This window comes from Sarcophilus harrisii, chromosome 2, assembly GCF_902635505.1.
Source record: "Sarcophilus harrisii chromosome 2, mSarHar1.11, whole genome shotgun sequence".
Classification (NCBI taxonomy): domain Eukaryota; kingdom Metazoa; phylum Chordata; class Mammalia; order Dasyuromorphia; family Dasyuridae; genus Sarcophilus; species Sarcophilus harrisii.
In genome coordinates, this window is record NC_045427.1 from 322,691,304 (window position 1) to 322,716,851 (window position 25,548).

Here is a 25,548-nt window from a genome sequence, read left to right on the forward strand (position 1 = left end):
TGTTATAGGCCTATTCATTGTGTACTGTTGGAAACTTGAGCCACTTTTCCAGGTCCCCAGTTTCTCATCTGTAAAATAGAAATGATAACTCTTGTTCTATCTACCTTACAGGATTATGCAGATTGCTATGAAATTATGTATGTGATTATACTTTGAAAACTATAAAAGCTTTCTACAGATATTGGATTTGGAATCAAGGGTCCTAGGCCTGTACTTGCTGTATGACCATGGACAAGTTAGTTGATCTTTAGGCCCTAATTTCCCCATCTGTAAAATAAGGTCCTTGCTAAATCTTTAATCATATGATCTCTTGTACATTTTTTAAAACTTACATATATGAAAGACTAGTAATACCAAACCATACCTTTTAAGATTTAAAAGTAATGAAAATTCTAAACTGTTAATGCCAGTGAGAGGACTTTGCATTGTGCATGAATAATAGTCATTCTTCCTTTCAGCAATCAAATATAAGCATGAAGTAAATCTCTGGTGAGTTTGGGAGATTTAAAATACCAGTGACAGTACTCATGGGAATCCTGTAACTAGATAGTAATCAAATGTTGTTTTATTCTTGGAAAATGTTTGCACTTTGCTACATACCTGTATCTGACCCGAGTATAGCAGCCATTTGATAACATTCATCTTTAGCAGCAGAGACAATTCTCAGTTAAAAATCCAGCAAGACATTTTTTTAAGAACTTGGTAAATCAAAACCAGGCCTATTGACTGTTCAGAATTTTCTGCCAAGCCCAAATTAGTCATTCAGGGCTTAGGAGGAAGATGTTCTTCACTTCAGCTTTACCTTTAAAAAGTATTTTTGTTCTGGATTATATTTATTTTTTAAATTGAAGCATAAGCTCCTATTATGTTTCTCTAACATCAAGTCAATCATGATATGGTGTTTCAATCTTTTTGTTATGTGCTTCTAAAGTAATATAAAATGCACTTTTACCAAGTTAGAACAGATTTTCATATTTTATTATTATTTTAGCATTATTTGGTGCAATAGGACTGATAGAAAACCTCTTAAACCAAGGTTTTTTAATGGAAGCCTGTTATAGTGAAAAGAACACTGAAATCAAATCCAGAGACTTGGATTCAAGTTTTGGTTCCATCCCTTAGTAATTTTGTGGCCTTGGGCAAATCACATATTTTCTGAACTTCTTGAAAATGAGGAAATTATGTTACATTATCTCTAAGGTTCCTTATATCTCTAAATGTTCTGTAATCTGCTTTGTCTTCTACCAAGGTGAAAGGGATAATCAAGGTAAAATCTCTGGCTTATTTTGTTTTGGGCATTGAAAAATGAAAGGAAAGGAAAGGAAAGAAACTGACAACTTCCTAGTCTTGGGGGTTCAAATGCATTTCAGTATATTTGATAAAGTAGAATTGGGTATTAGAGCTCATTTCAGATGCACTCCAATTCTCAGGCATATTTTGTGAACGAGGAGAAATCACTTATTCTTTGTTTCTTATAATGATGAGAATATTTGTCAGTGAAGATATGGGATGAAAAAAAGTTCTAAAATTTTATTTTATTTTTGTAAACAGAACAGGGGATTTGTATGAATGGGTACAAAGTGAAATAAATAGAACCAAAAAGATCAGTATATACACAATGACTAAAATAGTGTAAAAAGAAGTTTGACTCCAGGTAACTGAAAAATTAGTGAATAATCAATCATTTAAGTCTGAGGACCTGGGTTCAAATGTCATGTCTGCTATTTTATCACTTTATATACTTTGGCAAATCACTTAACTACTATGGGCCTCAATTTTCTTGTGAAATGAAGGGATTAGATTAAATGACTTATGAGATATATTCCATCTCATCTATGATCCTGTGCTGTTTATAATAAAGAAAAGAGGGATTAATAATAAATATTTGTTAAGTGCTTACTACGTGCCAAGCACTGTACTAAGTGTTAGAGACAGAAAAAGAAGAAAGACAACTCCTCACAAGGAGCTTGCATTCTAATGGGGAAGGCAAATATGTACAATGCAGTCTACATACAGGACAGGTAGGAAATAACTAACAGAGGGAAAACACTAGAATTAAGAAGGGTTAGAGCACAGTAGTCTGCTAGTGTATCCTCTATCTATTCTATAGATCAGGCTGTTTTTTTGCTTAATGTTTTTTTCTTATTTACAAAGGAGTCACTCATGAACAAGAGGAGTAAGAGGTTTTTTTCTTCCAGAAAAGACAAAAGAGATCAATAAAACATACTTTTAAAAACCTGATCAGGGCTTAACAAGAGTAATAAAAACAAACCTTTATAACACTTTAATGTTTACGGAATCCTCTGTTCAATAGCCCTGACATAAGGTCTATAAATATTGTTTTCCCAGTTAATAATGAGGTAACTGAGAAAAATTAAGTGATTTGTACTTATTGCATTGGTAATCCCATTGAATTCAAAATATTCCTTGGTATCCCACAGATGTTAGCTGGGCCTACTATTCTCATAATCTAATTGCTAAGCCTGTACTGGCACTGCTGACATAGGGTAGAGGGTTTTGTCCTAATAAAATCTTAGGATCAGAATGCCAAAGTCTCATCCAAGAAAACATGGTGCTCCCATAAAGTGAACTAGCTTTACTGATGCTTACAAAATGAAATGCAGCTAAAGAAAATAATGGAAACAAGCCAGGTTTGCTGGCATCCTGGATAACATTTTGCAATCTGCTGAGCCCACAAAGGCAATGAGGTAGAAAGCATAGCCTTCTAAGGAACCTTTTCCTGTTCAAGCAGCTAGTAGCATAGAACACAGCATTCTAGCTGTAACTATTCTATAACACTAAGCTTGGAGAAGATTTATTGTTTAAAGGGTTCAGAATGAGGATGTAGGATGTAGTTGTCATTTATTAGCTAAGAGCTCCAAACTGCATGTAGGCCAGTTGGCAAAAAGGGTGTGTTTGGTGGGGGGGGGGAAGGGGGGAAGAGTATAAGACAAAAGAGGGATAATCAATTTACAATCATCTTACAAAACTTGGCCAGTTTAGGGCTTTACAGATAGTTATTGTGATGTCCTCCCCAATACTTTTGGACCCAGTACAATCGAGAAATTGAATGTACTAAGTTTTGCCCCTGGATATTAGATGTTTTAGTGAAAACTAGAATATCTTCTCATAGGTGCAAATGAGTCTGGTTCTAGTTCAACAAAAATTGAGTACTTCTTATTGTTGTTCAGTCCTTAAGTCATGTCCAACTACATGCCATGGACTGTGTCCATGAGGTTTTCTTGACAAAGACACTGGAATGGTTTGACATTTTCTTTTCCAGTGTGTCCCCATCTTACAATAAGGAACTGATGCAAATGGGAGTTAAGTGATTTGGCCAGGTTCACATAGGTATTAAATGTCCCAGGTCAGATTAGAACTCAAATGTTCCTGAATCCAGACCTGGTGGGCTATCCACTGCACCTCAGTTATTAAGAACTTACTAAGGGCAAAACACTGTACCAGTCTCCAGTGATACATAGACAAAGATTCCCTATCTTTGGGAACTTCCATGGTCAGGGTGAATGTGGGGAAGAGCTGGCTAACATGTAAACAGATAAGTAGGATACAGGAGACTGGAAAAAGCACAAACTAGGGATCATGTCTCAAGAAGAGTAACATTCCACAAGCCAGGGGATCTCGGCTCTAATCATGACCTTTGTGCCTCATTTTGCCAGACCATAAGATAAAGATTATTTACTGCCTCAGCCTTACTTCCTTCAAATCAATTATCCTTGATAATAACACCTTGTCAGTTGTCTTATGGTTACAGAGCACTTTGCAAATGTTTTATTCCTCACCACAAATGGAAGAGAAAATACTATTACTATCCCCATTTTGCAAATGAAATTGTCTCAAGTTTGTCTCAAGACCTTTGTCTTACCCCAATAGCCATAAAACAGTAGAAGATCAAGACTCTACTTCATATCATATGAATTGTAGTTATGTCCATTCAAATGGTGACAACTATACCTGGAATTATATTGACTTCCTAAGTAAGAAAGAATAAAAGAGTAGCTTATCAGAAATTGACTTGGGCTGGGGACACCAAAGAAGGGAATTAATGCATTAGTGATAGAAAAATAAAATGGTGCCTCTGTGGCTCAGGGCTCTAACTTTCTTCAGTGACTTTGTTGTTGAATTGTTTCAATCATATCTGATCCCCCGTGACCCCATTTTGGGGTTTCTTGGCAAAGATAATGGATTGGTTTGCTATTTCTCCAGTTCATTTTTCAGATGAGGAAACTGAAGCAAACAGGGTTAAGTGACTTACCCAGGGTGACTAGCTAGCTAGTGCCTTAGACTAACTAGTTTCTTAGCTGTTCCTGATTCTAGGCCCCATGTAGCATAATGGAGAATATGACTATGTGGAATTTCCCAAATGGAATTTGGTTTAATAAGATATCTGGCTTGTTCTAGTTCACAGTAATAAACTTTCTATTTACTATTTACTAAATTCTATTTAAACTTTCTATTTAATCACCCTAATAGAGATGTATTCTTGATTATAGCTCTAGCTTTCTGGTGACCTTGGCTTAAGGAGTTTAAGGTCTTACTCTCTTTGTCTCTCTTAAAGCTTCTCCCCAGTTCTAATGAAAAATCAAAGTGAAAGCTTTTGGCATTTCTAATGCCAAGTCCAACCTTTAATCAGTACCTATTTCCCAACTCAGAGTTACGCCTCCAGATAAGAGTTCTTATCAGGTGATCACTGAGATCTTCCGCTTTACTTGCAATCTCTGCAGCTTTTCCTACTGTTGAATAAAAAGACACAAGAAATGTAGCATTTTTCACACCTGACCTTTATTGGATTCACTTAGTCTAGAATTCAAGCCCTTCACGACTTTCAAGCACCTTCCCTTCCTCAAGGGTTTAAGAAGATGCTATCATCCTGTGAAGAGCCAACCCAGACTTTGGAGTCCTGACTCATTCCCATAGGAGCATTGGGGAGCCAAAAGGGAACAGGTGGACTAGAAAGGAAAGAATGTTCCAATAATGGTACTGATCTTGGGCATCTCCTGAGTCTAGCATCCTGAGAGGAATGCTAGACTCTGGAAAAGGGAACTCTGAGGCTGGAATAGGGGGAGATGGGAATGTATACTGAGTAGCTCATCTATATGGCAACTTTGAGGAGACGCTTGATGTCTGGTTCGATATTGATGGTATGGAAAGATCTGCTATATCGACGGAAAGGCTCGCCCTCAGGCCCCACTAGGAACTTCTCAAAGTTCCAGGCAATATCTGAGCGACGCACAGGACTCCACATGATGAGCTTGGGGTCTGTCATAAGAGAGAATGGGTCGTCATCTGGGTAGGGGAGTTTGTCCTTCAGGTAGGCAAAAACAGGATGCTCATTCTGTCCATTCACCTCACACTTTTGGATAAGAACAAAGTTGGGCTGGAAGCCAGCCCCAGGGCGGACATACTTGAGACTATTCAGGATCTCTTCATTCTGACAGTTTTCCTAGAAGGAAAGAAGGTGAAAATGGAATGGAGGATATATACAATGTCAGTTTTTTACATCACATTCCTATTCTCTTTCCTCCCTTTTTTCCTCTTCCCTTTCTTCCCTACCTTTATATTCTTACCCCTTCTATCCACTCTTCTTCTCACCTTTGGGGTTTTTGCCTCATAACAAACTTCTTAACTCCTTGCCTCTTATCACATGCTTGTCTTGGAGTCCTTTATTATTTTGCCTTCCCATAACATATCCTTTGAACTTTTATAGCTCCTTAATTGTCCCTTTACTGAAGGGACAGCTAAGTTTGCTGTGCTGTTGGGGCCTAGTGTTTAAGAGAATTGACAGGGGAGGGGAGAAGAGGAAAAATGGATTTCAAATCATCCTGTAATACTACCTTCTCCATCTCTTATTGCTATTGCTGCTCTTGTAAGTATTGAATATAGCCTCTTTCCCTACCCCAGTAATCCCTACTGCCCAACAAGATGAGGACTTTCAAGAAACAGCATTTCTAGTCTCTTGCTCCTACCCCTCTGAGAACTGAACAGAGAGCAGGAAACTCTGATGTAGATAAATCTTACCCAGGAGTGCCTTTCTCAGGTCTCATTCTCAATAAAGTAATGGCAGGACACTGACAGTGAATGAATCACCTCCATATTGATTCACTGGTTTCCCACAACAGATGGGATGAGTTAAATAGGACAGAAGGTACAGAATGTGTACTGGGTAGAGACAGAAAGCAAAGAGGGTAAAGGCATATGGATACTTAATAATCCTTTTTGATGAAATGTTAGCTCTCTACCCAGTTTTGGAGGACAGCAGTCAATTGTGCATCACCCTGTGTCTACCTGTAGATATTGTAAATCAGCGTGCTTGTGCCCTCATTGACAACATCATCCTCATCCTCAGCCAGCATTACAAAATAATGAATGATAGATATCATGGAACTTTGAGGTGCGGTCCTCCTAGGGAGGCACCTTTTCTCTCCTTTCTCCCTGTCAAGGAGTCAAACTACTTCTGTTGCTTAGGAAAAGCCTTTCTCTCTGCCCTACTAGAGCCAATTAGTACAGTCAGATCAGAACCATATCCCTATCATTTATCCCAAGTTAATTACTACTAGACTGCTTATCTCTTATGTTAATGTCTTGTGAACTGCTACACCATCATGGGCTCCATCCAACTGCTCACTCTTCAGAGGAATGATGGACAGGGCTGAGGAAAGCAGCCTCTGGCCTATTCCTACTGCCATGGTCAGTTTAGTGATATGAGAGCATGATATAAATGTCAGCTGCTTGTCTGAACCAACTTTTTTGGTTTTTAGCTACCCCTCTGGCTTCTCTCTCTTCACATTACTATAGTTGAGTTGCGGGGACCTTGGCTGCTTTTCCTAATGAAATTGTACATAGAAATTACATAAGCTCTTATACTGATCCCCTCCACCTACTGTAGACTTGATTACTGACAAGCATTCAATATAAATAATACCTGGTTTTTGTATACTTGGTACTTTTTAGACTGAGTTCACATGCATTGGCATTGTTTCCCATTTTATAGATAAAGAAATTAAAGCTCAGAAAACTTTATCCCAATGTATAATATTTGATACTTTTTAAACTGAGTTCACATATGTTAGCATAAAAAGCTTATTATTATTGTTTCCCATTTTATAGATGAAAAAATTGAAGCTCAGAAAGCTTTATCTAGCCCAATGGCACATGGCTAAAGATAACTCCAACCCAAGATACTAGAAGCAGCAGTTCAATTTAGTTTTCTTGTTATTAGTTTTCTATTATATAACATACCAGTCTAACATTCTCACCTTTAGCCATTCACTAACCACATCAATGTGAATTTATGGTCATTGAGTGGTCAGTTACAGACTAAAATGACTTTCTTTTGTCCCCCCATGCTTTTTTAGTAGACCAATCTAAATACCCAGAGACACCAACATGTTTGAGGGTATAGAACATGCATGTTTATATACAGTCCCTAATTCATCTCATTCTTCCCATACCAATCACACACATCAGTTCCCCTGAGAAAGGAAGCAGGAGCCCAGGCCCATCTCATGGGCACCATGCCCAGTGCCCCTCACCTGATGCCCAAACTGGTTGCAGGGGAAGCCAAGTATTACTAGGCGCCTCGGGAAGCGACACTGCAACTCGTTGAGCTGGGTGTAGTCCCGGGTGGTCGTGCCTCAGAGAGAGGCCACATTCTCGATAAGCACGGCCCGCCCCCGGAAAGTGCTGAAATCTATCTTCTCCCCTTCCAGGCTGGTAGCACTGAGGTCGTAGAAAGATTTGGCGATGTGAGCCATGGTGAGAAGGCAGAATGACTGCTGGATGGGTGTGGTGCCTACTTAAAGGGCCTGTTGAGGGTTGGGAGGGTAGGGAGGGAAAAGAGGAGGAACAGGAAAAAAGGGAGAGTCTGTTGTTTGAGGTTAGATGTTCCCAGAATGACAGCACAAATAATGTTATACCTGTAGGAGTAACCTGAGTAAGTGCCAGTTATTTATAGCCTCTAAACAAAGCGCCTGCCCCACCCTGCCCTGCTTGGCAACCGAGGAAGGGCTGATTTGTTATCTCTGGGTCTGTGTGAATAATTCAGTCTCTCTGCCCTGCCTTAGGAAACCAGAGTCCCCCTGAGTCTAATGGGGAGGAGGGAGGCAGGAAAGGTAGTGATGGCATAGCAGATGCAGCAGCTCCTGGCTCTGCTTGGGGGGGGGGGGGGGGGGGGGGAGGGGGAGGGGGTGGGTGCAGCTCTTTTCCAAGGACATCCAGTGCCCATCACATCCTAAAGAACATACACCAGCAGCTGTCTGCGTGACCTTCCTGCAGAGATCAGCTATCACCTAGTATCAGTGCTCTCTTCTCCATTGCAAAATGAGACTTTTTCTTATGACTTTGAGATTTTTATGACTGAGAGTTTCTGAGACTAAAAATCTATGGACAATTTGGCCTTTCTCCAAACATATCTGGGCTGATCAGTCTTCACACTTAGCATTGAGCCCATACTCAAAGCTTTTTTTTATTTGGTGGGATTCACCAGACCTTGTGCTTTGCTGGCATAACCTTCAGGAATCGAGGGCTTCTGTGTCATTATGAGATATTGAATGAGGAAGGAAGGAAACAAATACTTTATTAAATACTTTGAAAATATTATCTCATTTTGATCTTTATGACAATTCTGGTCTATAGGTACTACTATTATCTTTATAATTTAGGAAAGTGAATTATACACTTCCCCCATACATATATTAAAAAAAAAAAAAGTGACTTGCCCATGCTCCTTCAGCTTGCAAATATCTGAGGCTGGATTTGCACTCCTCTTCCTGGCCTGGTCTTTTATTCACTGAGCTACTCTGTAGCTTTTAGGAGATATAACCTCCAAAATTGGGTAACTCCCACTATCAAATAGTCTACCATCCAGTCCTTCTGTCCTTTCAAAATATCCTAGAAGTTCCAAGATGTTCTCAAATAGCATCTCAATAAATCAAATCAGTAAGCACTACAATAAAGTGTGCAAGTATACTCCTTTTCACAAAGTTTATTGATTCTGTGAAAATGGATATTAGGAGAAATTGCATTAAATTGGTTGTGTGCCCTTGGACAAAGCATAACAAAAGGTGAACTCTCTTGGAAAGTTTCTTCAGCTGTAAAATTAAACCTTTAATACATGCTAACTGTGTAATCATAGGCAAGTCATATAATTGTTAGTGCCCCAAGCAACTTTCTTTTTCTTTAAAAAAAATTAAAATTTTTTTGAGAGTTCGCTAGTTCCAAGTTGACTTTGATACGATAAAACAGTCTTCTCTTTAGTTACATAGTTCTTGAATAGACCCATACTTTCCTGTCCACCATGAAAAAATACATCAGTGTTCAAATTTAGAAGAGGTGTTGATAAACTTCAAGTCAAATCTTCACTAGGGCTAGATATGTCATCTGGATCAGCAAAGATTTTCGTTAGGTAAGGACAAACTTCTTGATCCCAAACCTTTTAGCATGATAAAGTCTCCTCATTATAATGGACAAATCTTCCCAGAAATAACAGAATTTGTAGATGCATTTTTAAAAAAATCAGTTTGCCATCCCTACTCTCAGCCTTAGCCAATCTTATAGAGCTTATCTATGTTAATATAATGAAGATACCCCTTATGACCAGCTTAGGCCACAGAGAATGCCACATGGGCAGATACCAAGCTCTACATATGAACCATTTTATGCAGACCTTGATTGGTTTGAAGAACTAGTTCCTTAGTGTGCTAGAAGCTAGTTATGACCTAGTTTGGTGGGGTAAGATCAGTTTTCTGACCTCACCATCTGTGGGGTCCAAAATTTCCAAGTCCAATTTGCAAGAAAAAACAATGAGGCAGAGCTCCAAACCAATAGTGCTTTATTAAATGTTCCATGGTCCCCTTTAATGAAATGAAATTCAGATATGCCCCCTTACTGTAGGGCCTTGGAACCCAGAGACATAGAAGAGGCAAAGTAAAATCCAGATTTCATTAGATGATAGACTTTGCTTCTGATCTCGAGGACCAGAAATGATTATTCATTAGCATGGGAAGTCACAGTATGGGCAAGAGAAGGATCATCTCTCTGGTGACTAAGTGATCATAAGATGGGTCTTTCTTTATGTTGGGTAAGAGACATGGTGGTCCATGAGGGTGAGCCAGAGGTACAAAAATATGTTGAGGGACTTTCCATATAACATTAAGACATCCCACCCACATTGGGTTTAGTCATCATCATTCTCTGGGTTAGGCAAGTGAACTTAAAACCAGTACTTTAAAGTTTGGAACCTAATAAAAGTATCTAACCTTGTCTAATTTTTCCTTTAAGATATGTAAAAATATGTATTCATATATGTAGTTCCTATGCTTATGTTACTTGATTAGACTAATTAAATGTATTTTACTGGATGAATATATCACTAATAATTGCTAACAGTCATTACCCCTATGGAATCATACTGAACTGAACATATGATTGGAGCAAATTAGGTATCTCATTAAAATCATCTTTGTCTATTCTACTGAGGTTTGTGAAAGTTGTCCTACCTTACTTATATCTCTACAATCCAGTCCCTAATTGGCTTCTCTGGATCCCAGCCTGACCTCAGCTGTCCCTTTACTTCACAGTAGCAGTAATCCTTGGTCACTGACCACATGACTTTTTTATAGGTTCTCAGACTAAAAGCAAAGCAGCAAAAGCAGTCAACTACATTCTTCTTTGTATTCCTTATGCTGAATGCAGTGACAGACATAACGTGAAAGAAAAGTAATTGGGGACATTCTAGGACACTATATACATATGCCCAAATCCCATCACCACTTCTTTTTTTTTTTTTTTTTTTTTTTTAGGTTTATCCCAAATTGTATTGTATGCATTCTTTTTTTTTTTTTGTATTTTTTATTATAGCTTTTTATTATTATATATATTAAGATATATGCATGGGTAATTTTTCAGCATTGACAATTGCAAAACCTTTTGTTCCAACTTTTCCCCTCCTTCTCCTCACCCCTTCCCCCAGATGGCAGGTTGATCAAAACATGTTAAATATGTTGAAGTATAACTTAAATACAATATATGTATACATGTCCAAACAGTTATTTTGCTGTACAAAAAGAATCAGACTTTGAAATAGTGTACAATTAGCCTGTGAAGGAAATCAAAAATGCAGGCAGACAAAAATAAAGAGATTGGGAATTCTATATAGTAGTTCATAGTCATCTCCCAGAGTTCTTTCCCTGAGTGTAGCTGGTTCAATTCATTACTGCTCTATTGGGACATCTCATTGTTGAAGAGAGCCACATCCATCAGCATTGATCATCATATAGTGTTGTTGTTGAAGTACATAATGATCTCCTGGTTCTGCTCATTTCACTCAGCTTCAGTTCATGTAAGTCTCTCCAGGCCTCTCTGTATTCACCCTGCTGGTCATTTCTTATAGAACAATAATATTCCATAACATCCATATACCATAATTTATTCAGCCATTCTCCAATTGATGGGCATCCATTCAATTTCCAGTTTCTAGCCACTATGAAAAGGGCTGCCACAAACATTCTTGCACATGTAGGTCCCTTTCTTTCCTTTAGCATTTCTTTGGGGTATAAGCCCAGTAGTAACACTGCTGGATCAAAGGGTATGCACAGTTTGCTAACTTTTTGAGTATAATTCCAAATTGCTCTCCAGAATGGCTGGATCCATTCACTGTTCCACCAACAATGTATCAGTGTCCCAGTTTTCCCCCATCCCCTCCAACATTCAGGATTATCTTTCCCTGTCATTCTAGCCAATATGACAGGTGTGTAGTGGTATCTCAGAGTTGTCTTAATTTGCATTTCTCTGATTAATAATGATTTGGAGCATCTTTTCATATGACTAGAAATAGTTTCAATTTCTTCATCTGAGAATTGTTTGTTCATATCCTTTGACCATTTATCAATTGGAGAATGGCTTGATTTCTTATAAATTAGAGTCAATTCTCTATATATTTTGGAAATGAATCACCACTTCTTTTTAACTTGTTGGAAATTTCTGGTGAATGAGGAGGATAATGATCAGAACTGAAATTATCATTTTTTTCTCTCATCATCTTCACCCAGGGAATCCAGGTAGGCAACACTATTGTAGTTTTAATCATTCAAAGAGTATAATTAATATAACATTGGATACACACACACACACACACACACACTCAGTCCTGATAGCTAGATTTTCCTTAATTATCAATGATATCAATTAGTAAGCTAGACTTAATTAGCTTTTAAAATAGGCTATTTGTCATGGTGGCATAGTGGGTATGAAATATTCTCTCCCCAAAATATAACATATTCTCCCATTAAGATACATTAAGATAAGGGGAAAATGAAGTAGAGAATGGAGCATGTGTGGCAAATATTATAACTCACAGCTCTTAAAAGTCCTTTTGTAGGAATCCTCAAGATGTTTTCCTTAGATATAGTGGTCGATTTCTATTTCTATTCAAGACTCTACTTATAGAGTCTTGAAATTGCCTTTCCTCAGTATATCTTATCAGTGGTTCCAAAGATGGTGAAAGGACTAGAAAATCAATTTTAAAAGTCCAAATTCTCCATTAAGGGGCAGGGAAGAATAAGAGTCCAAGACCATGGCTATTGTCCTCTCCTCCCCACCCCCACCCCCGATTCTCCACCTCAAGCAATTCCTTCTCAAGGACTTAGCTAGAGGCTTCCACCACAAAATTGCTAGATGCTCAAATTCTTAAGTTTCAGAGTGATCTGGTATTTTATACAAAGTCCAACAAGATATGACCAGATTTCCTCAACCAATCTGAATACAATTCCTATGTAATATCATTCCAATTCGTCTGATGACTTTCAAGGACATCTAAATTGGTCAAGGATTTTTCTGCCGTTAGCCAAAAGTCTGTGATTGATTAGTTGATATCTATATCTTATTCATTCCTCTGAATGAATGATGAGGTTTTCCTCACCTGACAAGGTTATTAGATCATAGTATCCTATCTCTAGAATGAATTGATTAACTCAATTGACCCCTATCCTTTTACACACACACACACACACCACATTTTAAATATTCAAATGGATTAATAGGCAAAAAAGCAGAATTAAGCACCTTGTATTTAATATAGGAATGTTTTGCAAAGCCAGGCAGGAGCAGAGAAAAAGTCCAGGTCAGAAAAATGAGAAAAATAGAAACATGAATAAAAACATCTCTATCCATGCCATGAGAAAACAGAGAGACCAATTTATGATATAATGATTTAAAATCTTTCAAAAAGTATTAAGTAACTTGTAGCTCTTGACCTCTGTTCTCTGTTATAATACACTGGAGTAAAGGACTAGAGTTAATATAGGAAGCTATTATATCTCAGGGTGGAATAAATCAATTGCAACCTTTTTTTTTTTTATCATGGAGAAGAAATGGTTGAATAAGTAGAAATGAAAGAATTTTAAGTTTCTCTTCAAACTGTGGTGTTTTTAAGCAAGAAGAATTACAAATAATGTTGGGGTAATCAAAGATTGGCCTCTAGGAATCACTGGGGATTGGGGATGAGACACAACTCTTCCTCACAGGGACAGCCACCCTTACACTTCTTGCAATCCTCTGCTGGTAGTACAGTCATCTCCAATCTGCCATTCCCAAGTTCTCATTATAGTGCCCCTTTCCTAAGTCCTTTCTTGAGAGGGCAAGAGCTGGATTCTACCTATGATCCCCATCCTGATCCCTAACAGTTCCTGTCCAAGTTAAAAAAAAAAAAATCCCAGTTTATGACCAAAAGAAAATGAACTTAAAGCATTAAGAACAGAATTCTCAAGAAAGGAATAATCACCCAAACCAAGACTATGGACCAAGTGTCAGTAAGCTCCCTTAAGTTATTTATAGAATCAGACTCTCTTACTTCAAAGGACATTTGCACATCATTAAGTCTAACCCTAGGAGGTTATACTTACTAATACTTTGGCTGTCACTCACCAAAGGACCTTCTATCAGTAACCTCTTATTCTAAGAAGAGTATGTACCTATTAGCAGGCTGGGCTCTTTATGGAAGACCTACTCTACCCTGGTCACAGTACCTTATTCCTGGGATTGCTTCACTATAAATGGAGAGAAATGGCTGAGAATTTTTCAGCTGCTTATATTCTCTCTGTTTCTGTCTCTGTCTCTGTCTCTGTCTCTGTCTCTGTCTCTCTGTCTCTCTGTCTCTCTCTCTCACTCTCTCTGTCTCTCTTTCTGTGTGTCTCTCTTTGTTTCTGTCTCTGTCTATCTGTCTCTCTCTCCCTGGCAATTAGAGTTAAGTGACTTGATCAAAGTCACATAGTGAGTGTCTGAGGTCAGAGATGAACTGAGGTCCTCGCTCTACTTAGCGTACCACCTACCTGTCTCCAACTATCCATTCTCCAACCTTTACCCCTCAATCACCATAAATATGGTGGGGAAAAAATCATAGAATATCCATTCTTTGCTATTTCATGTTTAACTCTGATCATATCATTCCATTGCTCAGAAAACTTCAGTAACTCCGTGTTGCTTATCAACTAAATTACAAACTGCATAATCTGACATTCAAGGCTCTCCATGATGTGATTCCACTCCAATTTTCCATCCTTGTCTACTTCTACTTTTACTTTATGTGCTCCAAATTGTACTACTTACTGTACCAAAACTAAAACAGCTAAAATTAGAAGAAAAGTATCAAAGTGAGGAGGGAAATGTGATAAAAGCCTCATTTCTCAAATGTATAGGGAGCTGAGCCAAATTTGTAAGATTATCCATTCTTCAATTGATAAATGTTGAGGCGCTATGAATAGGCCATGTTCAGAAGAAGAAATCAAAGCTCTAGTCATTTAGGAAAAAAATGCTCTAAATCACTAATACTTTTTTTAAAATAACTTTTTATTGACAGAACCCATGCCAAGGTAATTTTTTACAACATTATCCCTTGCACTCAATTCTGTTCCGATTTTTCCCTCCCTCTCTCCACCCCCCCCCCAAGATGGCAAGCAGTCCTACATATGTTAAAGAGGTTACTGTATATCCTAGATACAATATATGTGTGCAGAACCAAACAGTTCTCTTGTTGCACAGAGAGAATTGGATTTAGAAGGTATAAATAACCCGGGAAGAAAAACAAAAATACAGACAGTTTACATTCATTTCCCAGTGTTCTTTCTTTGGGTGTAGCTGCTTCTGTCCATCCTTGATCAATTGAAACTGAGTTAGATCTCTTTGTCGAAGAAATCCACTTCCATCAGAATACATCCTCATACAGTATCGTTGAAGTGTATAATGATCTCCTGGTTCTGCTCATTTCACTTAGCATCAGTTCATGTAAGTCTCTCCAAGCCTCTCTGTATTCATCCTGCTGGTCATTTCTTACAGAACAATAATATTCCATAACATTCATATACCACAACTTACTCAACCATTCTCCAATTGATGGGCATCCATTCATTTTCCAGCTTCTAGCCACTACATAAATCACTAATACTTAGAGAAAGGTAAATTTTTAAAGCTCTGAGGGACTACCTCAGGCTCATCAGATTGGCTAAGATGACAAAAAAGGAAAATGACAAATATTAGAGGTGATGAGGTCCTATGCAAAAATAAGTACTCCTTGTTAGTGGGAATGTAAGCTAGTCTAAGCACTCTAAAATCAGTATGGAACTATGCTCCAAAAGCTATGTTAATACCATTTAACCCAAAAAGATTACTACCAGATCTATACCCCAAAGAAATCCGAGGAAAAGGGAAAAAAATCCATATGTACAAAAAGTATTATGGTAGCTCTTTTTGTTATGGTAAAGAATCAGAAATTAAGAGGATGCCCATCAGTAGGGGAATGCCTGAAGAAATTATGGTACATGAATATGATGAAATGCTATTGTGTTATATAAGGTGATGAAGGATATGGTTTCAAAAAAGCCTGGGAAGATACATGAACTGATGTAAAGGAAAATCAGGAGAACAACTTATATAGTAACAGCAATTCTGTAAAGATAAATCAATTGTGAAAGACTTATTAAGTTATCAACACAATGGCCGATCACAATTGACTTAAAATGCAGATTGAAGCATATATTTTTTTCTCTTCCTTTTTTTTTTCAGAATGTTGATAATGTATGAATTTATTTTGTGTAGCTTCATATTAGTAATGCATGTTGCCTTCTCAATGAATGGAGGGAAGAAGAACATTTGAAAATGAAAATAAAATTGAATTTTTAAACATTTAAAAATAAAATTTGTAAAAGAAGTAGGAGGAGGTATTTTTTTTTATCTCTCTTACTTGGGACCAAGATTGTCTAGCATATATTAAAGAGATATTTTGAAAAATTATTTGGGAAGGGAACAATCACTAAGAGACAGCATGACTTATCAAGGATAGATCATGGAAAAATAATGTTTCTGGTTCAACCCAGTCGTTTGATAGATCTAATGCTTCACACATGTCCATGTCCTTTTCTTGTCAGTTTATTTCCTTTTTAGCAACCATATATCACTCTTTTGCCCTTTGAGTCCCCTTCATTTGGATTCTTCAAAGATTGTAGTGAGGTCTTAAACATAATGAAACTGGAAAGAAACAAGAAACATCTCTCTTGCTATTGCTGTGGATAAGAGAACTGATTAATGCTAAATGGTAGTGCAGATAGGCAGATTCTGTAAGTGATTGACTTACCAAATTCAAAGAGTAATGAATAATATTAACATGGAAGTTTCTAGTAGAGTACCCAAGAGAAATGACCTTAAATATGTAGATATGGGCCAGCTAGGTAGTACAGTGGATAGAGTACCAGCCTGAAATCTCGAGGACCTGAATTCAAATCAGACCTCAGACGCTTACTAGTTGTGTGACACTGAGGAAGTCATTTAAGTCTGATTGCCTAAATATATATATATATATATATATATATATATATATATATATATATGTAGGTATATTCTATCTAATATTTTGTATACCCTATTCAGTATCTCAGCTGGTTTGTCAAATTTTCCGATGCACAATTTTAGGAAGAATATCTAACACATTAAATGACAGAATCAGTATCCAAAAAGATCTTGACATGCTGAACATTGGGCTAAATTTAATAGGAGAAAAATGTGATAAGAACAAATGTAAAGTTCTATACTTTGGCTTTCTTAAAAAAATTAGCTTCACAAATAAAGTATAGGAGAAACATCACTGGATGTTTGTGTGAAAAAGAGCTGGAAGTTTTTAATGGACTTCAGGCTCTATATGAACCTTCTGAATAACATAAAGGTAAGAAAATGAAGGTGGTCTTCCCTTGGATGGATCCATGCTGGTGTAAATGTGGTTACACCTTCCTAAAATTCAGATCACAACCCATCTGTGAAAAGATGTCCTTTCCTTTTAAAAGTATTGAAACAATCTTTGAAATGCAATTGGTATCAAAAGGCAAAAACAAAACAGGACACACAAAGAGATTCAGTTGCTCCCTCATACTTCTTATCAGCAGACCATCATGGGCAAGCAGAGGAAGGAAAGCCTCAAGCCACTTAAAGCTATATTCTCAACAACTGTCTTTTCTTTTCTTTAAGTATTCTTATCTTACCATGGTGAAGCAAGTCTCCTTTTTGTTAACTTGTGAATGTTTCATAAGTATTTCATTTTGTCCTAATCTCAAAACCTGAAGGATCAGACTGTTCTAGTAAGACTTGGACTACTATATTATCCATGATTTATTCTGTATGATTCTTATCCACATCCTTCAAAAAATCCTCCAGATGGCCTAGATATACCAGATCTAAAACTATTATAAAGCAGTAGTCATTAAACCATTTGGTTCTGGTTAAAAAATAGATCAGTGGAATAAATTAGGTTCACAGGACAAAATAGTCAATGACTATAATAATCAAGTGTTTGACAAACCCAAAGACCCCAGCTTTTGGGATAAGAACTCACTATTTGACAAAAACTCCTGGGAAATATTGGAAACTAGTGTGGCAAAAAGTAGACATTGACCCACACCTGATACGGTATACCAAAATAAGGTGAAAATGGATTCATGATCTAGACATAAAGAATGATATTATAAACATATTAGAAGAATATAAGATAATTTACCTCAGATCTATGGAGGAGGAAGGAATTTGTGACCAAAGAAGAACTAAAAATCATTATTGAGCACAAAATAGATAATTTTGATTATATTAAGTTAAAAAAGTTTTGCACAAACAAAACTAATGCAAACAAGATTAAAAGGGAAGCAATAAACTGGGAATACATTTTTTAATTCAAGGGTTCTGATAAAGGCCTCATTTCTAAAATATATATAGAAAATTGACTCAAATTTATAAGAATTCAAGCCATTCTCCATTTGATAAATGGTCAAAGGTTATGAACAGACAATTTTCAGATGAAAAAATTTAAACCATTTCTAATCATATGAAAAGGTGCTCCAAATCTCTATTGATAAGAAAAATGCAAATAAGATAACTCTGAGATACCATTACACACCTCTCAGATTGGCTAAAATGACAGGAAAAGATAATGACGAATGTTGGAGGGGATATGGGAAAACTGGTACCATAATACATTGGTGGTGGAATTGTGAACAGATCCAACCATTCTGGAGTACAATTTGGAACTATGCCCAAAGAGTTATCAAAATGTGCATACCCTTTGATCCAGCAGTGTTTTAGCTGAGCTTATATTACAAAGAGATCTTAAAAGATGGAAAGGGACCCACATGTGCAAAAATGTTTTTGGCAGCCCTTTTTGTAGTGGCAAAAAACTGGAAACTGAATGGATGCCCATCAGTTGGAGAATGGCTGAATAAATTGTGTTATATGAATGCTATGGAATACTATTGTTTCGTAAGAAATGATAAGCAGAATGATTTCAGAAAGGCCTGAAGAGATTTACATGAACTGATGCAAAGTGAAATGAGCAGAACCAGGAGATCATTGTGCACGGCAACAAGAATATTATATGATGATCAACTCTAATGGACATGACTCTCTTCAACAATGAGATGATTCAAAATTGTGGTATATGAATATTATGGAATATTACTGTTCTGTAAGAAATGCCCAACAGGATGATTTCAGAAAGGCCTGGAGAGACTTACACAAACTGATGCTGAGTGAAATGAGCAGGACCAGGAGATCATTATATACTTCAACAACAATACTATATGATGACCAGTTCTGATGGACCTGGCCATCCTCAGCAACGAGATCAACCAAATCATTTCCAATGGAGCAGTAATGAACTGAACCAGCTATGCCCAGAGAAAGAACTCTGGGAGATGACTAAAAATCATTACATTGAATTCCCTATCCCTATATTTATGCCCACCTGCATTTTTGATTTCCTTCACAAGCTAATTGTACAATATTTCAGAGTCTGATTCTTTTTGTACAGCAAAATAACGTTTTGGTCATGTATACTTATTGTGTATCTAATTTATATTTTAATGTACTTAACATCTACTGGTCATCCTGCCATCTGGGGAAGGGGGTGGGGGGTAAGAGGTGAAAAATTGGAACAAGAGGTTTGGCAATTGTTAATGCTGTAAAGTTACCCATGCATATATCCTGTAAATAAAAGGCTATTAAATAAATAAATAAAAAAACAATGAGATGATTCAGACCAGTTCCAATGATCTTGTGATGAATAGAGCGATCTACAATCAGAGAGAGGACTGTGGAAACTGAGTGTGGTTTACAACATATCATTTTCACTCTTGTTGTTGTTGTTTGCTTGCATTTTATTTTTTCTCTTTTTTTCCAATTTAATTTGATTTTTCTTGTACAGCAGATAATTGTATAAATATGTGTGCATATATTGGATTTAACATCTATTTCTACCATGTTTAACATATATTGGACTACTTGTCATCTGGGGGGAATGGGGAAAAGGGAGAAATTGGAACACAAGGTTTTTGCAAGGGTTAATGTAAAAAAATTAGCCATGTATATGTTTTGAAAACTAAAAAGCTTTAATTTAAAAAAAATCCTCCAGAAGAGATTTGCCTAACATAATGGAGACCTTCCTCTATATTATTTAACATAGTACCACTACCGTAATTCAGTTGTTCATATTATCCCTCAGTACAGGACCAACCCACACTGTTTTCTTACCCTACATTTCCTGTATCCCCACTGCATGTATATCTTTTGTTCCTTGGGTCACCTGCAATTTTGCTTATCTGAAGACTATATTGATTCTATTTAGTGGCTTTTCATAGAACCCCATGGGGTAATTTTAGAATGCATTTAAGAGAAGCATAGTAATTAGAACAAAAGACGTGACATCTGCAGTACTGTGTTCAGTTCTGTATGCTTCATTTTTTAAAAGACTAAAAATGGAATAGATAAGTATAAAAGACATAATAGTAAATTACTATAGTAATCAACTGTTTGATAAACCCAAAGATTCTGGCTTCTGGTATAAGCACCCAAAAATTTCTGGGAAAACTGTAAAATAGTATGACAGAAACTAGACATAGACCAATATCTCATACCATATACCAAGATAAGGTTGAAATGGGTTCATGATTTAGACATAAGGAATATTACTATATAAGCAAAGAAAGAGAGCAAGGGATAGTTTACTTGTAAGATTTGGGAGAAGGAATTTATCACCAAACAAGAAATAGAAAACATCATGAAATTCAAAATGGATAATTTTGATTACATTAAATTTAAAATTTTTTTGCACAAACAAGATACAGCCAAGATTAGAAAGAAAACAGAAAGCTGGGAAACAAATTTTAAAGCCAGTATTTCTGATGAAGACCTAAAAATATAGAGAGAATGGAGTAAAATTTATGAGAATTACAAGACATTCCCCAAATGACAGTCAAAGAATATAAACAGACAACTTTCAGATGAACAAATTAAAGCCATCTAATAGTCATATGAAAAAAATTCTCTAAATCACTATTGTTTAGAGAAATGCAAATTAAAACAACTCTGAGGCCATCTCATACCTATCAGAATGGCTAAAATGACAGGAAAAGATAGTGATGAATGTTGGAGGAGAAGTGGGAAAACTGATACACTAATGCATTGTGGTGGAGTTGTGAATAATTCAACCATTCTGGAGAACAATTTGGAGCTATATTCTTTTTTATTTTTAAAATTTTTAAAAATATCTTTTTATTATATATATATATATATATGCAAAGATAATTTTCAACATTCACCCTTATAAAACCTTGTGCTTCAAATTTTTTCTCCTTTCCTTCCCCTTTCCCCTCTCCCCTAGATAACAAGTAATCCAATATATATTAAACATATGCAATTCTTCTATACATATTTCCACAGTTTTCATGCTGCACAAGAAAAATCAGATCAAAAAGAGGAAAAAAATAAGAAAGAAAAAGCAAGCAAATAACAACAAAAGGTGAAAATACTGTGTTGCCATCCACATTCAGTCCACACAATCCTCCTGGGTACAGATGGTTTTCTCTATCACAAGTCTATTAGAATTGGCCTGAATCACCTCCTTGTTGAAGAGTCATGTACATCAGAATTGATAATTGCATAGTCTTCTTGTTGCTGTATACAATGTTCTCTTGGTTCTATTAATTTCAGTTAGCATCAGTTCAAGTAAGTCTCTCCAGGCTTTTCTGAAATCATCCTGCTGATCGTTTCTCATACAACAATAATATTCCATTACCTTCATATACCATAACTTATTCAGCCAATTTCCAACTGATTGGCATCCACTCAGTTTCCAATTCCTTGACATTACTAAAAGGGCTGTCACAAAGTGGAACTATATTCTAAGGGTTATGAAACTGCATACCGTTTGATCCAGCAGTGTCACTACATGGTCTGTATTCCAAAGAAATCATAAAAGAGAGAAAAAAACCCATATGCAAAAATGTTGTAACAGTTCTTTTTGTGGTGGCAAGGAATTGGAAATTGAGTGGATGTCCGTCAATTAGGGAATGGCTCAATAAGTTATGGTATATGAATGTAATGGAATATTATTGTTCTATAAAAATGATGAGCAAGCTGATTTCTGAAAAGCCTGAAAAAATTTACATGAATTTATGTGGAGTGAAGTGAGCACAATCAGGAGAATATTGTACATAGTTACAGCAAGATTGTGAGTGATGATCAACTGTGAGATTTAGCTCTTCTCAGCAATACAGTGATCCAAAACAATTCCAATAGAAACTTGGGATGGAAAATGTCATCTGCATCCAGAAAGAAACTGAATGCAGATTGAAGCATACTATTTTAACCTTTTTTTTTAATTGCTTTTTCTTTCTCATGATTTTTCTCTTTTGTTCTGAGACTGGAGCATGACTAGAATGGGAACCAAGACATATAAGTGGAATGAATGTTATGAGCTATTGTCCCAAACTCCCAATTGAACTAACAGACTAAGCACCAAAGTTTAAGCCTATTCCATATACTCAGAATTACATTTAGTCCGTAGGGGTTGGGGATGGTTTTTCAAATGCTTAAAAAAGCCCCACAAATATGCTTCATTATTCCATTGTCAATAAGTTGAGCACAATTATCTTTTGAAAAGAGTTATTTACTACATTATTTACATAATTAACTGTTATGGTAAGAATAATTTAGACAAAACATCTCCCCAGAAGTCTGTGACCCAATCTCCCAGCATCTATAAAGTCTGGGAAAAGTGGGCTCAACTAAGAATTCATTATCCCTGTTTCCTTTCTTCACATGGAGTTCTCATGAAATTCTTCTAAGGCAAATCTAGTTTTCTGCTAGGTTCTATATAGAGCCTCGAATCTGCCTTTTCTCATCACATCCAGTTAATCTTTGGCTCCCAGTGCAGATATGTTCACGAGCTATGGCTGCCCTGGGAATGCTGTTAAGATGCATTTGATGATTGAAATTCTCCTGTCCTCTGAAGTTTTCCATACTCTCAAAGTGGAGAGGGTAGGAATTTGAGGCAGCATGGGTATTTCTCCTCCCATCCATACACCCACAAATAATTCCTTCTCAGAGTTTGGCTGGAGGCTTTTCTCCATTGCCAGATGCTTAAATCTTTAGGTTTTGAACTGTCCTGATGGAAGATCCCCAAGGTGTGACCAGTTCTGACTTCCTATCACAGCTAGTTAAAATTCCTTTTGATTGATGCCCAGACTCCACATAGTTAAAATTCTGATGGATTCAGTAAGATGTATTGTCACTTGACAAAAGCCCACAGAACTAGAGTCATTAGAGTTACCCTTTCTTTATAAAAGTATTGATTAAAGACAATGAGATGATTCAAACCAATTTCAATTGTTCAGTGATGAAGAGAGCCATCTATACCCAGAGAGAGGATTGTGGGAGCTGAGTGTGGACCACAACATAGCATTCTCACTCTTTCTGTTATTGTTTGCTTGCATTTTGTTTTCTTTCCCAGTTTTTTTCCTTATTGATCCAATTTTTCTTGTGCAGCAAGATAACTATATAAATACGTATACATATATTGGATTTAACATATATTTTAACACATTTAACATGTACTGGACTACCTGCCATCTATTGGAGGGGAGAGGAGAAGGAGGGGACAATTTGGAACAGCAGGTTTTGCAAGGGTCAATGTTGAAAAATTAACTATGCATATATTTTGTAAACAAAAAGCTTTAATTTTAAAAAAAAAGCATTGGTTGAAGGAATTGAGGATGCGTAGAAGAAAAGTAACTGTCTCCTGGATACAGAGGTGAAGTATAATGTGTGTCAAATGTAACATAATTTGTAACAATGGGTTAGTTTTTTTGTTTGTTTATTAATTACTTTACTACTAAACCAAATATATTTCTACTTTATTTTGTGCAGAGGGAAGGTTTTTGTTTTTTGAGGGAGAATGGAAAAGTGTATCAGAAAGTATACTTTTTAAAAAAAGATATTAAAATTAGATAGAAAGTTAAAGGTTAAAAGAAAGGGACATCTAGGTGATGCAGTAGATAGAGCGTCAGCCCTGAAGTCAGGAGGACCCGAGTTCAAATATGGGCTCAGACACTTAACACTTCCGAGCTGTGTGACCCTGGGCAAGTTAAAGTTTGACTCATATTCCTGTCTTTTTTTTTTTTTTTTTGAGGCAATTGGGGTTAAGTAACATAATTTTTCCATCTGTAAAATGGAGGCAGTTAAACTTTTGCCGAATATCTTTGGGATCTATAAGTCTGAAGTTTCTATGGGTCAGTTCCAAGTTTTTTGAAAATACCTGAGAGTAGGAATTTTTGCCTTTCTGACCTAAAGATTAGAACTCTGACTTCAGAGTCAGAAGACTTGAGTTCAGATTCATCTTTTAGCCTTCCTATGCTAAAAGTGTAAAGCTGAATATCCCCTTATATCAAAGGAAACTAAGATTTGGTCCCTCCTGAGGAAATCCTGGTGTTGGCCTTTTTAGAACAGTTAGCAGTGGAGTAGCTGTAGAACTGGGAGTCAGGAAGACTCGGATTCCAGTGCTGTCTGAGTGACATTAGGCAAATCATTTCATTTGTCTTTCTGGGGCTTTGATCCCTCTATGGGATTTGGATTTGATGATCCCTCAAGTTCCTTCCAGCTCTATATTTTTGATCCTGTGACTTTATGTTCTGTGACTCTGGAAAATTACAATTTGTTAGAATCTTAGTGAACTACAGTGCAGTGGATAGAGGGCTGAATCTTGAGTCATGAAGACTTATCTTCCCAAATTCAAATCAGATCTCAGATAATTATTACCTGTGTGATCATGGGCAAGTAACTTAACCCTATTTGCCTCAGTTTCCTCATTTGTAAAAATGAAGTGAAGAAAATGGCACTCTAGTATCTTTGCCAAAAAAATCTCAAATTATGTCATGAAGAGTTGGATATGACTTAAAAAGACTCAAGAACATAACTCTCTAAATCTTTAAGTGACAGATTTAATGATTTGCATTGGCAGAAAAAGTTCTTCATCAAGAGCTTCCTACATTAATGAAATCATAAGCCCAGTTTGTAAAAAATTCTGCCAAGCACAAAATGGGTATTTAATAAATGTTAAAATAAAATTAAATGAATGAAATAGGGTGTGCAATTTCTGGGGAGGAACTCTGCTTGAAGTCCTGGAGAGTTTACTCTTCAAAAAAAGTACAACCTCTGTTCTGAAGTTTAGCATTGGCACACACCAGCCAGACACATGTGTGCCCATAGCCATAAGGAACCAATTTTTCTTAGGGAAAGGACTTTTTCTCAATAGGAAGGATTTTTGTTATTGTTTTGGGTATTTGGTGTTTTGTTTTGACAAGTAAGGCTAGCAAGAATTGGGGATGGACTATGCCCCTTCTGAGACTGTAAATGAACCTCCAAAATTTCCTAATAAATCTCTCTCTCTTTTTTTTTTTTGCTAAGGCAATTGGAGTTACGTGACTTGCCCAGGGTCACACAGCTAGGAAGTGTTAAGTGTTAGATCAGATATGAACTCAGGTCCTGACTTTAAGGATAGTGCTTTATCCACTGCACCACCTAGCTGCCCCACTAATAAATCCTTTTACCAGGCAACCACATAATTAATATTTGCCATCGACAATGGGCTGCTAAACTATAATAGTGCCAACATATCCTGAATTTGTTTTCATGTTTCCCCACTATTCCTAAGATCTTCTTGAACCTTTCATT

The 25,548-nt window shown here is 36.6% G+C and overlaps 1 protein-coding gene across 1 annotated transcript; it reads right to left on the reverse strand.

Annotated features, from left to right (window-relative positions):
- Positions 1–4,781: 4,781 nt before the first annotated feature.
- On the reverse strand, positions 4,782–7,936 carry GPX2 (glutathione peroxidase 2). The gene is made up of 2 exons (XM_003756348.4): positions 7,551–7,936; positions 4,782–5,461 (listed from the first exon to the last, which is right to left on the reverse strand). The coding sequence occupies exons 1-2, from the start codon at positions 7,770–7,772 to the stop codon at positions 5,111–5,113; spliced, it is 573 nt and encodes a 190-aa protein (XP_003756396.2). The 5' UTR covers positions 7,773–7,936; the 3' UTR covers positions 4,782–5,110.
- Between the last annotated feature and the right edge of the window lie 17,612 nt (positions 7,937–25,548).